This window comes from Pan troglodytes, chromosome 7 (genome assembly GCF_028858775.2).
Source record: "Pan troglodytes isolate AG18354 chromosome 7, NHGRI_mPanTro3-v2.0_pri, whole genome shotgun sequence".
NCBI classification, from domain to species: Eukaryota; Metazoa; Chordata; class Mammalia; order Primates; family Hominidae; genus Pan; species Pan troglodytes.
The window spans coordinates 78,193,861-78,211,601 of NC_072405.2; the positions used below are offsets into that span (position 1 = coordinate 78,193,861).

Sequence of the window (17,741 nt, forward strand, 5' to 3'; positions counted from 1 at the left end):
TCTGATGAACCCCTACTCCACGTGATGAATTAAGTACTTGAGCCTAGGGCCTTTATTTAAGGGTTGTCCTTCTCTGGCGTAGCTCTTTTAAAGTGTCCAGTATTCTGAAGTTAGGAGCCAAGTGTGGTAAAGATGTTTCTTTTGGGAAGAAAAGCTTCCTCAAAATCTAATTGCTAGAAGGAAGTCAGTAAGTTGTCAAGGAATTTTTTAAAAATCAGTACTTAGATTATGACTCTAGCCTGGATCTTCATCTTTCTTGCCTGGCTTTTTTCTCCAATAAAACTAATTAGCAATTTAACTATGCAAATTTTGGAAGATTTCTGATTTGGATTTAGTCCAAATATGAAAATAGTGGTACATAAGGACATTTTTCTTAGTGAATTTGGAAACCATTGATTTACAGTAGTCCAGTAGTCAAAATCCCTTTGAGCCAGATGGGCATTAAATATGCTGGCTTGCTATTTGTGTAACTACAGTTTTATAGGATTTATTGATCCAATACTTAACCAACCAATGGCCACATTAAAAACAATCCCTTCCAACTCTCTCCCATAATTACCAGTAAACCACCACATAGGTATGTTTTGTAAGAGATGATTTAGGAGTTAGATAGAAACAATCTTGAATTATTTAAATCATTTGTTATGTAAAAAAATGTAGAATTATTTTGTGGGGCTCAGAAGAATAGAGCATGACTAAGCATCTAGAAGAGAGGGGAAGGCAGATTTTTGTTCAGTAAAAGGGAGAATTTCCTAATCTTAAATCTCACCCTAAACTAAACAGATGGCCTAGTGAGTCCCTTGTTACCTACACAGGGACACTATTCACTGAAGAGTGAGAGGTTTTATTCATTAAAGGTTGATGGAGGTGAACTTTTAAGATCCCTTTCAGACTCAGAGATTCCACAAGGTGTTTTCCAGAATACCCCCTTCACATTAGCTCTCCAAAGTCAGGCTTGCTAACCTCCTTTCTCATATATGATCTCTTCCCTGAAGCCATATTCCAAGGAGAAAAAGCAGAAAGCAGATGGCCTGCATGCCAGAGCATCATTTTTGATGATTTCACAAAAACAGTTTATGATCATTTACATTTTTCCTTTCGTGTGTACTTCAAGGATATGCTGTATGCAAGAGATCTTGATATGGAGGACCAGACGCATGTCAAATCCAAGCCTTTGTGTTTTCAACCCTGATTGAAACTAAATACAATTATGAAACAGAAACAAAGATCAGAGAGAACCAGCAAATTAACACAACATCTAGAAGTCCACCAGGACTGGAGGCCTCAGTAAACTTTAGGAGCCCTGGTAAACTTTGCAGGCAGCCAGACCTAGTAGACTTCTATTAATGATGGCAACTACTAATATTTTGAAATTGACAAATGTTGTTCTATGACACATTTCATATTTCACCATAGCGAGCCAAGGGAATGTTAGGCTTCAGATTCACAACTTTATAAAGCGTTTTCCAAATAAACCAAGCTCCTCACTATTGTTGGAAATAGTTGCTGTGTTTGGCTAATCTACCCATCATTGAAAACTGTTTTAGTTTCCCCTCAATTTTTATGCAAATTTTATATATACCCTAATCAAGAGAACATGAGTGCAGTCTTTATTTTTGTTTTTCCTTAATTAATAAACATCATCTATCTTCCTTTCTATGCAGGATGTTTTAGTAAGCTTGCAAATATTATTAAAGATTGCTTTTCTTTTTGAAGACTGAGATATTAAAATCAGCCCAACCCTGTTGCACTGTAATCTCTAATATCACATCAGGTTTTAATAAACCTCCTTTTTGCAGCACACATGTGCTTGAGACTTCATGGAAACCAAGTCAGTAGAGAGAAGGGATTACTTTAGATGACTTTAAAATATGCATTGTTTGAAATGGCCTCTGGTGACCAGCTTTCAGGAATGGCTGGCTTTACTTGTGGGGCCCATCATCCAGTTTAATTATATCAGCTCCTTTGTGTGACAAGTGCTGTTCTTGCGTATGCTGAGAAATGAAGGTTTAAAACAAAGTAGAGTAATGAGTGAGAAAATAAATTCTGGAAGTGGAACACCGCTGGGTGTTTGTACGGAAGAATTCTAAGGACTGGTCCACCTATAAACATCTATTTATAGAGATACTCCACAGTGACAGTAAGTGTAAATTTGCCTTAAATGTCCCTGGACCTAGATCATAGTATGTGCCTTTTCAGGAAGATTTATTTTACATATAAGATAAGTAACAGTTTAGGATGCTAATGTGGCTCTTAAAATTTTCATTCTATAAATTCTTATGCATAAAACTTCATAAAGGTTACTTTTTTGTAACATTAGAATAAAATGCTAAGTTTTTATTAAAGTATTTCCCAACTTCTGTCCAGCCAGTAAACTAACACAGATGTCATAGAGTTTCAAGACACTACAGATTCATTATTTGAATCTATAAATGTTAGGAAAATTATGGTTTTAGAAATCTCCTGTTGTATCTCTTGAGTTGTTAGTCTTTCTAAAAAAAAAAAAAAAGAAAAGAAAGAAAGAAAGAAATTGGTGAGTCGCGGTGGCTCACACCTGTAATCCTAGCACTTTGGGAGGCCGAGGCAGGAGGATCATGAGGTCAGTAGATCGAGACCATCCTGGCTAACATGGTGAAACCCTGTCTTTACTGAAAATACAGAAAATTAGCCAGGTGTGGTGGCGGGCGCCTGTGGTCCCAGCTACTAGGGAGGCTGAGGTAGGAGAATGGCGTGAACCTGGGAGGTGGAGCTTGCGGTAAGCCGAGACTGCGCCACTGCACTCCAGCCTGGGCGACAGGGTGAGATTCCGTCTCAAAAAAAACAAAAAACAAAAAAACCACAAAACTTCATACATAAACTAATCTGCATTTTAAAGTTTCCTTGAAAATGTCTCCAAGCAAAGGCATTGGCTTTAATAGGATATTTGATTTTTTTAATGTTCTCCTGTAAGTAATACATTTTGAAAAAAAATACAGCTAATCTCCATAATTTGCCTTGAGCTAGGAACTAGAATTGTCTTTTGAAATGCGAATGCCTCCTTCACACTGTTTCCCAGAGCTTTCTTTCCTGGTCCTCTCTCTGCCTCTGCGGGAGGCCAAGGGATGGAGGAAGAAACTTGTTTCCCCACTCTGCTGTGTTTATACCTGCAAAGAAGTTAGAGAACATTATATTGGCAGTGAACTTGATGGCATAGGAAGTAGGCCAGTGGGCTGGGCGTGGTGGCTCACGCCTGTAATCCCAGCACTATGGGAGGCCGGAACAGGCAGATCACTTGAGGTCAGGAGTTCGAGACCAGCCTGCCAATATGGTGAAAGCCCGTCTCTACTAAAAATATAAAAATTAGCCAGGTGTGGTGGTGCATACCTGTAATCCCAGCTACTTGGGAGGTTGAGAAAAGAGAATCACTTGAACCTGGGAGGCAGAAGTTGCAGTGAGCCAAGATCTTGCCACTGCATTCCAGCCTAGGCAACAGGCAAGACTCCATCTCAAAAAAAAAAAGTATGCCAATGGGGTTCTCTTGACTGCAGCTTCATTTATATAGTAAAGTCAGGTGTTCCTCTTCCTACATACGACTGCAAGATAGTATTTCGAGAAATGATTTTCAGATGGTATATTTATGTTTCGAAACCATTTCTCGTAGTACAAGATAGTGTTTCCAGAAATGCCTTCAAAACATAAATATACCATCTAATTGTCTTTTTAAAAATATTTACTTCAACTTAAATGTATCTCAAGAATTGTGGAACTTTAAAAATTTTTGCATTGCGCCAGATTATGTACATCAGGAAAACAGACTAAAACGAAACATGTATAAAAAATCCCCAAATCTGTCGAAAGTATATTTTTAGTATCTAAGAATGATTGAACTTTATACTGTGAGAAAGATTATGTTTCTTCGTTACTTGAGATATGTGTCTGTGTGTGGGTACATATATTTATACACATATCTTAAGTATGTATGTGAGCATATGCACGTGTATGTGTGTGTGTGTGTGGTATGTGCGTGTAGAGAAAGAGAAAGACATGGGGTACTAGTGAAATGTAATGTTTGTGGCATAGACATTAGTGCTCAGCAAACACTTTGGTCCACTAAATTTTCCAGTGCCCTTGCCATTGAGTGGGGCCACATGACTAGTCTCATCCAATGAAACGTTAGAAGTGAACTGGGTCACTTCCAGGTTGAAGCCCTGAAAACCTCCTGCACAATTCTTGAGTTTATTCTTCCCTTGCTTCTTGGTCTAGTTATTGCAGCAACAGGACAACACTGCCCCCATCAGTGTGCATCCATGCATGGCTGGGCAGAGCAGAGTTCTCTGCCATTCTATGTGTGACTTGCAGTATGAGTGACAAATATGCTTTTATCATATTTGGAATTTCTTTGTTATTGCAACAAACTACTTCTGCTGACTAATGCAATATCTCAAGGTACTTCAGTACAAATGAGCCATAGACATATAAAACCAAAGGCAAATTTAATGAAATTTAATGTAATAAACCATATATTTTAAGACCTAGCTAAGATGCCCAAGACCACATTTTAGTTCTTTTTAACAATATTGCTGCCCTTCCCCCAAACCCACTTTATGTTTTTTCATCAACTTTTATTTTAAGTCCAGGGGTACATGTGCAGGATGTGTAGGTTTGTTACACAGGTAAACGTGTGTCATGGTGGCTTGCTGCACATGTCATCCCATTATCTAGGTATTAAGCCCAGCATCCATTAGCTATTCTTCCTGATGCTCTCCCTCCCCCAACCCTAAAGACCCCCCAACAGGCCCCAGCGTGTGCTGTTCCCCCACGTGGGTCCATGTGTTCTCATCATTCACCTCCCACTTATAAGTGAGAACATGTGCTGTTTGGTTTTCTGTTCCTACGTTAGTTTGCTGAGGATAATGGCTTCCAAGTTCATCCATGTCCCTGCAAAGGACATGATCTTGTTCCTTTTTATTGCTGCATAGTATTTCATGCAAATCCACTTTACCTGAAGTTTCCAATGCCTCTTCTTTTGGAAATCCAGTTGTCTCTTTGTTCTCATTCTCTTGGATCTCACTGCCACCATTGTAACCATTGATCATTTGGACCACAATTGGTCACCAATGACCATTATTAGTCCCTTTAGACACTTTGTAACGTATGCTTCAGGAATACTGAGTTCTTCTGGTGGTTTTCATAATATCTAGATCACTTTGTTTTCCTTTGTCTTGTTAATTTCATCTGAAAGAAGCTGGACAAATTTTAATTTGGACTTTATGCATTCTCTAAAATGCCCTTTGGAAGCTTGTTTTTATATGGTTTTAGTACCTGCTTTTATGAGGCAGAGTCTCAAAGGCACATTTCTCACTTCATCCTTCTCACTCTTCAACTCTCACTTCATCCTTCCCACTCTTCAACTCCATCTATTTTCTTCCTCCCTGAGAAGACAGAGAGAAAACCTAGAAAACTTAAGTTTATTTATTTCTATGTTTTGTAATGCAACAGATTATTGAAAAAATTCAATATATATATGAATTAAGCCAAAAAATAAAATCTGTCCCTCTCCCTCACCATACACCAGGGATAACCAACACTCACCACTGTGTGAATAGATGAGCTTTGAAGATTCCTTCCAATTTCAAGATTCACAGTGTTGTGTGGCAGGAGGAGAGGAGAAAGGAAGATCTCATCATTTAGCCAAATATTTCCCCACAGGTGTTCCAGGTCATAGGCATACACTTTTCAGCTGTCATTGTTTGTTGGAAGAGGATTTATTATTGGAGGAGAATAAAAGTGTTACTACACCAGGAGGGGATGATTGTCTATCTTCTTTGCTTGGAGTTGTAATAAATTAGACCAGGAAACAGGCTTTCTGGAGATTAACAGTAGGTGAACTTGCCAGCTGTGGGGTTGTTAAAAGAAGAAATTAGCTTCTTCGTGGATTCATGTATCTTATAAAGAAGATAGCACATCCTGAAGGCTTACTCTAAAGAAAAGAGGTAATCTCTGGGAGACTCAAAAGCCAAAATTAAGGGGAAAGGGCCATGTTAACTGATCCTAAGAAATGTATGTAGACAGCAATGTAGGATGGGAGGATGAGATGTGGGTACCAGCTTCTTGCTGGTGTAATTCTACTTCGCTTGCCTCTGACAATAATCTAAGTGTGTTCTGGCTAAATTCAGCTTCGCATAACTGCATAATCTCCCCTGCCCCTGCTGTTTCAACTGGTTATGGTGTCCCTTTTTTCTCTGGCCTAACTATAAAGTGCCATTGCTTTGTACTAGAAATAATTCTTTTGCCCCATCCAAGAGAGGTTTATTTCTGTGGCGAGTGGGTTGTTCTGACCCTGTCCCTTGCATACTTCAGATGCGTGGGCATTCATTTGTAAAATTTTGTGTTATCCTTGGGTAATAAAAAACACAGAATTTTATCACTCATCAACAACTTTTATCTGAGACCAGGCATTTAGAACTGAGGACAGTTTCAAGGCTTTAAGGAAAAAAAGTAAATGAGAAGCTTGTGACTAGGGCCAGACCTACAGCCTTAAATGTGAGAGTCTGGGCTTAACTATAGAACAAGGCACACTATAAGCCAGCAATTCTCAAACCCTTTGGTTGTCTCAGTATCCCTTTATATAATTAAAATTTATTGAAGACCCTTGCCCCAACAGTTTTTATGTGGATTATAATTATTAATACTTAGAAGTGAAAACTGAGAAAATTTTCAAATATTTGATTCTTTTGAAAATAATAAATCTATTATATGTTAACCTAAATGATATATTTTATTAAAAAAAACTATACTTTCCAAACAAAAAAATTGTGAATAAATTATGAATTCATTGTACATTTTTGCAAATCTCTTTATCTGAAAAGAAGGAAGTCGAATTCTTATTTCTGCTTCTACATTCAATCTGTTGAAATACACTGTTCTGGCTGAAGTACAGTAATAAAATCCAGAATCACATGAATAAGTAGTTGGAAAGTAGAAGCATTTTAATAGCTTTTTCAGATACTTATAGATATTTTCTGATACTACAACAAAACTTGGCAAGTGATAATTCATTAAAGGTTAGTCGTATTAAGAAATCTGAAGCCATATCAATGAACTTTTCATTCTGTTACAATAGAATCCATTGGTCATCTTGTACTTCAAATGAATTTTTTATTCATGTAAGATTTTGTAGCACTGTGATTATTTGGGAATTTGGTTCACTGAACTATGCGAATATTCTAAATATTGACTCATTTCATTTTACAATATCAAAAAATAACATTTGTTAACATCACTACCATTGTCATCAGAAAAAGTTTTACTTATTGGGAGTCTGCCAAGTGTAGTATACAAGTTTTCCAGAATTCTAATTTTAACTTGAAAGGTAGATTTCTATCATTGGTAACAAACACTGTCAATTGTTTCCCTTGAAATGATAGGCTCATTTCATTCATTATTTGAGAAAATGTCTGCCAAATATCCAAGTCTAAAAAATTCTTTTAAGTAAAAGTAGTGTTTCATTTTTTTTGTTTTGTTTTGTTTAAAGCCACTTTAGCTTGCAGCTCAGCCACCTTCATGCTTTTCCTCAAGACAGCCATCATACTCCCCCAGCCACCAAGGGACTTTGTGTGAACCTCTTATCTCAGAAAACACAACAGTGAAAAGAAAAGATGTGTACTCAAGGTCAAGGTTTAATAAAATTAGTGGTTTTACTGCTTCATCTTAAGTGAAGCTGGTTTTTTTGTTGTTGTTGTTTTTGTTTGTTTGTTTTTACTATATGTGAAGCTTTTATCATTCATGCTAAGACAAAAGCGGAAAGCAGTTCTACCTACTATTGCTCTTATGCCATCTGTAGAAATGTCAGCACAGTGAAGAAAGCAAATAATGTGTCAGTATTCTTATCAAAATAGTTCTGACCTCATGAACCTCCCAAAAGGGTCACAGGGTCCTCCAAACGTCGCAAACTATACTTTGGACATTGCTGCTGTGGACAAAAGCAAGGTGCTTTTGATATATTGGCCACCATCCCCTCTAGAGACCTAGCACCAAGCTGCCCAGCCAAAGGGGGAATTGGGGAAGACAGAGGTCCCCTTAAACCTTTGGGAGCAACAGGGCTTCAGTTTAGATTGGGGTATTGTGGAACAAACATATGTGACCTAAACTTCCTATCCAGTTGGCTGGACATCTTTCCAGTCTTTTTTTTTTTTTTCTTTTACATGTGACTTGAAACATTTAATGCCACTTTTATAGTTTGGCTTGACCGCCCTAAGCCACCCTAAACAAAGTCTTGTAAACTTTCCACACCAATTGACCATAACTACAACTGCTGTTTTCATTTTATGGCTTGGAGTAAAAGCAACTTATATCCTGGTCTTGACTGGTGAAGAATAGAACACTGTTCTTCAAACTCACTCTGTATGTGTAAGAAAAACCTTTCTACATTTCTTTCATTTTCTACTCTTTCTCAAGACAAATTGTTAGTCTCTAAGGACTCTTGTTGTCCCCCACAAAGTATCCAATTCAAACATTGCATCCTTGTCTCTTCTGTCAAGCTCCGCATTTTGTCTGTCAGGACTTTTTTCCCTTCTTTACTTCTTTTCCTTCTAGAGCTGGAAACCAGGCAGTTAAGAGGATGACAGGCTTTAAAAGGTCATTTTTGAATAAAGAATTGTCTGTGTGCAGTGTTTCTAGAGTGGCATGTTTTGTGTGTTTTAGTGAAGGAAGGTGAGATAGAGAGAGGACTCGTGCTGGCCAGACTAGTCAAACAATTCAATTTTCTTGACCACTTAATGTATATCCTTGTGGGTATGAATTCCCTGAATTGAATGTTGGTGGTGGTAGGAAGAAGCTGACCAAAAGTTCCAAAGTTCTAGTGAGACAGGAGGAATAAACTTTAAAGATCTGTTGCCCAGCAAGTGACCACAGTTAATAACAATGAATTAATTGTATGTTTCAAAAATGCTAACAGAATAGATTCTTAAATGTTATCACTACAAAAAAAATGATAAGCATGTGAGGAGATAGACATGTTAATTAGCTTGATATAATCATTCCACAATGTACACATATATCAAAACATCAAATTGAACCCTGTAAATATATACAATTATCATTTGTCAATAAAAATAAAAATTTTAATTAAAAAAATAAGATAAACTGTGGCAGAAAAAAATGTAGATCTTTTCTGCACCTTTCATTCACCAGAAAGGAAGTTCACTTCATAGGAAAAAACCACTCTCTCTTTTCCATATTAGGAAATGATTTTTGATGTAGTTTATACAAAGGTATCATTAAAGCTAATTTGCTTTTTCCTAAAGGAAGAAGTAAAGTAAATAAGATAAAGAAAAGAGTAACTAGCAATGTTGATTGGGTTCCAGCAAAGGTTATCAGCATCTGAATTGTCAAGAACTTTCAGCTTCTTGTATTGCTGATTATTTAAACTCAAATGCCACTGTTTGTCTAACGCAGTGAGCCTGTAACTGTTCCTACCTGGTTGCTACCATCAGCAGGGGTTCATTTACGGTATAGTGGATGCACAAAGGCCCTCTTCACAAACTCTCCCTTCACATACCTCTGCAGGCCTTGAGAGGTGAGCAAAGTTTTTGCTACTTAAGGAACCAACCTCTAAGAAATTTCTGTATTTAACTATTTAGCCTGACCCATGCTTTGTGAGAACAAGCCATTGTTCATCATTTTATTACTTTAGTTTTCCTGTCCCTTCATGCCTGTATCAGGTTTCTCACGATTTAAAACAAATGCACAGAAACCAAACAGTCAGTGCAGAATAATTGCAGGCTTTCAGTGTTCAGCATGCACAGCAATCACTGTGGAATCACCCTGAGTTATTAAGAAGAAAGCACCAAATCTTACATTAGTGACTTCTACAGGGCTGCGTTATCAATTGGAGCTGTCTTGTTTGTTGCAGATAATGTAGTCAGGACTGCCTGGCTGCAGACACTAGAGTTTTGTTTAAAAACCGATTTCTTCTTGTCTCTTTCTCTCTCTTGCAGTATAATTACAGGCTGCAGAGTGAAAAGCATTAGAACTGTTTACAAAACAGCTCATAAAGTTTAAAATAATGGGGATACGTGTGTGTGTTTGTGTAAAACAAAATAATGTGTATGGTAGGGGTAAACAATATCCAGTCTTTCTTCTTTCACTACCCCCTGTCACCCTCCAGAATTAAGGGCATGAAGTTGAGAGATGGAGCCCTTTCCTCCTGCTATGCGATGCTTACACTTAATTAGTTATGCCTACTTATCCAATGCCAGTTTATTGTTGCAGATCAAAATACAGATTCTCAGGTGTATGGGGACTGAGTGGCTGATGAAACAGACTGCTATCTAATTAATTTTAGGGCAGTCTAAATTCCCATAAAGATGTTCCCTCATGACATATGAGAGAAAGATTTTATTTTTTTAATGAGCCCTTTGCTATCTTTCCAAGAGAAAAGCTTTCAGCAGGTTAGTGTTCCAAAGTGAGAGGGGCATTTTTCCAACCCTTTCAAAAGCCTCCTTCTGTGCAGCTTTGCAAAGATTTTGCAGCTCGCCCTTCTGGATTTTATTTATTTATTTTTTAATGCGGAAGGGTAGCCGCTGACTCCAGCCTCGGGGCCAATCAATCATTTTGCTTTGCAGGTTTAAGATCTGTGACAAAGCGAAACCCCTGTGCTATCTGTGCCTTACCGGTCTCACCAACAATAAGCCTGGTGACTGACAATCGAGAGGGGGCTCTGTCCACGTAGGTGCCGGCACAAGCTGAGGACATGAGTGGGACAGAGGAACCAGCCTTGCACGGAGGAAGCACCTTTTCCTTCTGGTGATTGATTGATGGGGGACAGTGAGGAGGTTTTCAGAGGCTGGAAAAAATTGTCCCAGTCGCTTACTATGAAGTCTTTGTCAGCAGAAAAGACTCTCCGGGGTAGAGAATGATATAATGCAGATGACAAATGACAGGTGTGTGTTTCGTTCTGCTTGCTAGGTACTCAGTATCACACGCAGGTGAGTCAGCGCTCCCCAACACGCCCCTTGCGCCATCTGCTCCCCACATGCAAACACTCGTTCCCAATGCTCTGTGGTTTCCCTGGCACTGCTGGCTCTTCCTAATCGATCGTCAGCTCCGTTGGGGATGTGTAAAGTACTGTCAGAGTGTGAGCAGGGTGATACCTTACCACCCTTTTATGGAGCTGATTATGAAATGAAGATAGCATTTGAATCATTTGTTAGCAGTTCTGAAAGTTGTTTCCTTCTGTTCCTCCCTTTTGGAGCACAGAAGAAAAAATATATGTAATATATACACATATAATATGCTGTTGCAAGAGACTACTTCAGATCGAAAATCTGTTTTTAAAATCATTGACTGATATTTCCTTTGTATTTTTTTCTCCCCCTTCCAGGACCCTATCTGCAGATGTTCTGAATACCTCTGAGAATAGAGATTGATTATTCAACCAGGATACCTAATTCAAGGTATTAGCTCTCGTCAGAAAGCTTTTACATTTGAGCTCTGTGTTGGAAATTCTATTTTGGCAATGAATTGAAATAGGAAAAGTTGGAATGAGAATAAAGGACAAAAGTGAATTTGCAAAATAATCAAGTGCTTAAAAAACTACCCAGCACTTGTGAGGGTTTGCTATTTCTGACTCATGTGCAACCCTGTCTCTGCCAGCTTATGTGCCAATACTGACTTATTTGTAGCCCTTTCTCTGCAACTGTGCTTGGAGTTTGGATTTCATTTTAGTCTCACCGTCTCCGTTTTTCTCTGACTGCCCAGAACTCCAGAAATCAGGAGACGGAGACATTTTGTCAGTTTTGCAACATTGGACCAAATACAATGAAGTATTCTTGCTGTGCTCTGGTTTTGGCTGTCCTGGGCACAGAATTGCTGGGAAGCCTCTGTTCGACTGTCAGATCCCCGAGGTTCAGAGGACGGATACAGCAGGAACGAAAAAACATCCGACCCAACATTATTCTTGTGCTTACCGATGATCAAGATGTGGAGCTGGGTGAGACACTGGACTCTTCACTTGTTAGTCTCTTTTGTTCAGATGATTTATTGAGTCTCAGGATTATCAGTAGACATTCTGAGGCTTTGCACTTAATTATTGCACATTAACCAACACCCTAGTTTATGCAATGAACTTGTATTGATCATAAGGCATTTGGTTTGTGTTTCAGCATTACTTTTCTGATGTTATGCTTTTGAAATGGTCAGGGAAGGGGCCTGGGGGAGTAGGACAATGGAGAAAGAGGGTCTACACTGAAGACTGTAGAAGGAAAGGATTGAAAGCCTTCAGTTAAGACATTGTAAAAATATTTGGGCAAAGTTGTTTCAAAGAGTATGAGGATGTGACTGTAATTTTATGCAATGGATATGAATATAGACTGATACTAAAGGAACTTTCAGTGGTTATTAGTATTAGAGTGGATTACTTATTCACAGTTTGTTATAGTAATTCTTAGGTAATTCAAAGTTGCAGTGTTCTATATGTCTTTTGGTAGAGAATCCACTTACTACTACCTTAGATATGATGCTTTTTTATTTAGCTTGCCTAGGCTAAGTGTAGAGCACCCAGAAAGCCTGCCAAAATCTAGTGATTCTAACTTACCTTCTATATCATCTGATTGGGTTTCTTACCTTCTCCCCGTCTTCAATGGCCCAGCCCTAGGGTCTTGTTCATAAGCCAAGGGCCAATTCTTCTAGTCCACCTAGTGCAAGGCAGATAGAAAGCTTGCCCCTAGATGTTGTCACTACCACTCCTCATTTCCTTTCCTGAACCCAAATTCCTTGCTCTCAGGCATCACCCAGCTGTGCTTAGCCATCACATTCAACCTGACTGGTAGTTGAATCTTCTAGCAGAGCATGCTGGGCTTCTTTACCGAGCTCCTGCGGCTCAGGTTCTTGAGGATAAAACTCTTCACGCTGGCACTTGGTCTCCATGGAAGGGGACTTCGGTTTCCCACTTGAAACCAGACGGTGGGATCCCAGTAAAGTTAATTCCTTGGGTTCAGCTGGAAGCAAATGCGCTAAAAAGCCAGCAGATGTCATTATTGCTGACGTTGGTTTGAGGAGTCAACCCAACTTTTTTTTTTTTTTAACAAGGGTATTGATTTTCAGGCGACAGGCCAAAATGAAAGGTGTCACACGTACATGAGTGTGTATTTAGCACATATGATGTTAGTATGTATGTAAGTGGTGGTTTAAATGTTTTCATTCACTTACAGAGCAAGTAATTTTAGCTTTTTTAGAGCCTTGTGGGTCCATTTCAAGTTAGTTTAGTGCCTAAACTAATAGCACAGTTAATAGCACAGTCTCTGCATGAGGATTGCAATGTTAAACATATCCTTTCCCTCTGCTTGACCTCACACCTGAACTCACCTTCCTTAACATCTCACCCATCCATCGCTTTTGCTACAGCTGAGATCTCTGGATCCTCTCATCTTTCCCAGTTTTTCCCTCATCGGTTTGTCACCTGGCCTGCCTGCCTCCTCTAGTCTTGGCCTCTCTTGCCCACCCTTCCCTTAATTGCCAGAGTTATCTTTCAAATATCTCTCTGATCAGATCACTTTTCTGCTTAAGTCCCTTCTGTGGTTTCCCTTTGCCATGAGATTATGCCCTTCTCCTCTGTGGGCAAATGAGTTCTGAGCCTTGCGGCCCCTGCCTGTCCCCAAGGCTGTTTCCCTTTCCTCCACTTTCACTCTGTGCTTCATAAACACAATTGCCATCTCCCCAAAGATGTCTGGTGGCTTCACCCCCCTCGCCTCTATCCATGCCTTTGCACATCTCGTCCCCTCTGCCTTTTCCTCTTTCTCCACCTGGAGAAACCCTACCTGTTCTTCATAACCCAGTTCATGTCATGTGCTTGGTGTTCCCAAACCAAAACCACCCTCCCCTCCAGCAGCATTGATGGAACTTTCCTTTGCACCCCGAGAACACGACTCCAGCATGGTGCTCATTCTACCATAGCCTTCCATGCCTGTCCCTTCCACTTGACCAAGATCAACCAGAGAGCAAGGGTGTGTTTTATGTTGCACTCCTCATGCACTCCTAGTGCCTGGGAATATAGTGGGCACTAAACTAACTTGAAACAGACCCATAAGGCTCTAAACAAGCTAAAATTCCCAGAAATAAATATAAGTATCCATCATCATCTACCTCTTCAATATACAGCACTGTCTTTAAAATATATTAAGAAATTGCTCATAACTTTCTTTTTTAACAGAATTCAAATTTTCAGCCTTGTCTTATAGTTCATTTATTCATCCAGTAAATATTTTCTGAGCAGTTACCAAGTATTGCCTTCTGTTGGAGGCATGTGAATATCATGGTGAAGGGTTATAGACCAGGCTCAGCCAACCCAGATATTTCCTACATATTTGCCTTTAACTCCTTCCTTGATTTTCTAGCCAGATAACATGCTAAGAACTAGCTCATTGGCTGGGTGTGGTCATTCTCGCCTATAATCCCAGCACTTCGGGAGGCTGAGGCAGGCGGATCACCTGAGGTCAGGAGTTCAAGACCAGCCTGGCCAACATAGTGAAACCCCGTCTGTACTAACAGTACAAAAATTAGCCAGGCATGGTGGCGGGCACCTGTAATCCCAGCTACTCCGGAGGCTGAGGCAGGAGAATTGCTTGACCCGTGAGGCAGAGGTTGCAGTGAGCCGAGATCACACCATTGCACTCCAGCCTGGGCTACAGAGCGAGACTCCATTTCAAAACAAAAAAAGAACTGGCTTGTTTAACTCTCACAGTAACTCTAGGAAGTAGTTAATATTCTCTCTTTAATTTAGGTATGAGAAAAATGAGGCTCAGAGAAGTCATGTAGCTTGTGGTGAGCAAGTAAATTGTGAAACCCAGACCTGTATTAGATCTGAGTCTCCACAGCTACGTATTTAACCACTATCCCTTCCATTAATCAGCCATCTACAAATAATTATTAAGCACCTCCTAAAAACAATCGGCAAATGCATAATATTTTAGGTTCTGGGAGAGAGGGAACAGAAGCAAAAGATAGGCCACTGGCAAAAACCAAATGACTAGGAACTACAGTGAACTGTGGGTTGGAGGTCCAGAAAAGACCTCCTTTCTTGGCAGAAAAGTCATGCTCTTGGTAGTGGTTCCTGCTTGATGGAGACTTTTCCTCATTTTTCTGTAATGTGCTCATAATCCTTCTAGAACATTATTGCTCTAGATTTTGGGTGTTGGTTGTTTTGTTTTTGTTTTTTTACCATCTTAACCATTTTTAAGTGTACAATTCAGTACTGTTAAGTACATTTACATTGGTGTGTAACCCATCTCCAGAACTCTTTTCATCTTACAAAAGTAAAACCCTATACCCATTAAACAGCAACTCCCGTTTCTCTCTCCCTCAATCCTGGCAACTATCATTCTACTTTCTGTCTCTGTGGATTTGACTACTCTAGGTATCTTATATGGGTGAAATCATACAGCATTTATCTTTTTATGACTGGCTTATTTTACTTACCCTCATGTCCTCAAGGCTCATCCATGTTGTAACATGTGTCAGAGTGTCCTTCCTTTTTAATGCTGAATAACTTTTCATTGCATATACGTACCACATTTTTTTAACCCATTCATCCACTGTTGGAAATTTGACCTCCTTTTCCCTATTGTGGATAATGCTGCTGTGAACATGGGTGTACAAGACCTTGCTTTTAGTTATTTTGGAGCTATACCCAGAAGTGGAATTGCTGGATCATATGATACTTTTATTTTTATTATTTTGAGGAACCACCTTACTGTTCTCCATAGCAACTCACCATGTTATGTTCCCTCCAACTGAGCACAAGTGTCATAATTTTTCCACATCCATGCCCACACTTGTTATTTTCTGGTTTTGTTTTTAATAGTAGCCATCCTAATGGGCATGAAGTGGTATCTCATTGTCACTTTGATATGGTTAGGTTTTGTTTTGTTTTTTACTCCAGTGCAATTTTCTTTGCCAAGTGCTTTAATAAATCTTCACCTAATGCAAACCTTTTTGCACCTGTAATGCTGTAGGCAATTTTGGCTACTGTGCCTCCAAAAAGAAAGTAACAGACTTAGTAAAGACTTAGAAGAACAATTATGAAAATTCTAATAGAATACTTTTCTCACTGGGAAAGCATAAAACAATCCTATCTGTTTATCTAGAAAGATGAAGGCTGAGAAGGGCTATAATCAAAGTTTATAAAATCGAGCCAGGGAGGAAAGTACTAGTTCATAATGAGCAGGAGCCCTTCCCTTCACTTTCAGGACAAATAAACTATTACTCTGTAAAGGGAGTAAGACACATAAGGAATTCATTAATAAAAGTACTAGAACCTTGCATATGGATAACACTTTATCTTTTTCCAAAGAACGTTTTGTTCACATTATTGTGAATGAATATTGCCATCTCACATGAGTTGGGTGGGTAGGACAAAGATCATCATCCCAGGAGGAAACAGCCTGTGGAAAGATGAAATGGCTTAACTATGGTCCCCTTACTTCTGAATTTGCTTTTCCCACAACTTAAGAAGTTGTTCACGTTGTGCCTATACCCGTAAGTACTTCAGAGTTTTAGGCTAGAATAATGAGTGGAAGATTTACAATTTTTTAAGCTAAGTAAACACGCAAGGAAGTGATCAACATAAAGTTCAGGATAATGGCTACCACTGGGGAAAAAGTGATGACCGAGAGCATCAGTACATTCACATTCTATTTCAAAATTGAAAAAATATATATCTGAAAGAATATAATCATGTTAAGTTTTGTTAAAGCTAGGAGATGCGTTATTTATTCTGTTACACCCTACACTTGAAATATTTTATAAATCAGAAGGAAGAAAATAAAAAATGTTTGAGGGACTCCTAACTTTCTGAGCCTAGCATCAAAGAAATTGGGCTCTAAATCTTTCCCAAATGGCCTTTGGTGCTACTCTGAGAAACAAAATACTGAGCAGATTAGACCATTGATCTGACTTAACATGGCATTTCTTACATTCCTAGGAAATTGACCTGACAGGAACATCTCAGTAACATTGACCCGATGTTTCTCTTAGATCATATGTATAGGGAAGCTATGAGTACATGGAGATATTTTGTTTCTTTAAAGCAAAAGCCAGAACACAAGATATTCAGACCAGAGCCAGCCCACAGATGTATGTTGTTTGATGAGCATACTTTTCAGAATTAAGGCAATATTTTAAAATCATATTTTAAAATATATATAACATACAAAAAAATCAGATTCTGACATTTCTTGAAAATTCAAAAAATGAAGGCTTGTATTCCCATGAAGCAGTCATCACTTGGATGTTTGAAGGGGAGCTGCAGCTGCTCTCGGACATTGGGATCCCCCACTACTGTGTTGTCCCTCAATACTTATGCCAAGGTGCAGGTGCCATTTATCATTGACCATACTGCTGTTTTTCTTATAGTCAGGAAAAGCTCTATAAACCATGTCTCTATCAAAGGTAAAACAACAAAAAGACACAAAAACCCTCTGACTTTTCTTATACCTGGCTGCCTTCACTTGCCTACCTTATCTGTGTAGCCCTGTAGGCATGTTAACTTCCATTCCTGTAAGTAGCTTTTAATGGCCTTGTGCTCTTTTGGAGGGGCCAGGAGGAAATAATGAGTCTTAGTGATCTGGAAACATTCCAGACTAATTTATTATCTTCTCTTTTTTCCCTTCTTCTCCCAACTACCTTTTCCCCCTTTGGTTTTAGGTAAAAAACATCTTTTTTTTTTCTTGCCAATTCCATAGTTTGGGTAGAAAAAAAAATACCAT

The 17,741-nt window shown here is 38.9% G+C and overlaps 1 protein-coding gene across 11 annotated transcripts in view; it reads left to right on the top strand.

Annotated features, from left to right (window-relative positions):
• SULF1 (sulfatase 1) overlaps positions 1-17,741 on the top strand; it is a 193,716-nt gene that overhangs the window by 85,626 nt on the left and 90,349 nt on the right. For all 11 annotated transcript variants that reach the window (XM_003311746.6, XM_003311747.6, XM_024345182.3 and 8 more), the window contains 2 exons: positions 11,363-11,435; positions 11,740-11,971. In XM_003311746.6, coding sequence (XP_003311794.4) covers positions 11,800-11,971 — 172 coding nt within the window. In that variant the 5' untranslated portion in view covers positions 11,363-11,435; positions 11,740-11,799. The remainder of the gene's footprint in view (positions 1-11,362; positions 11,436-11,739; positions 11,972-17,741) is intronic.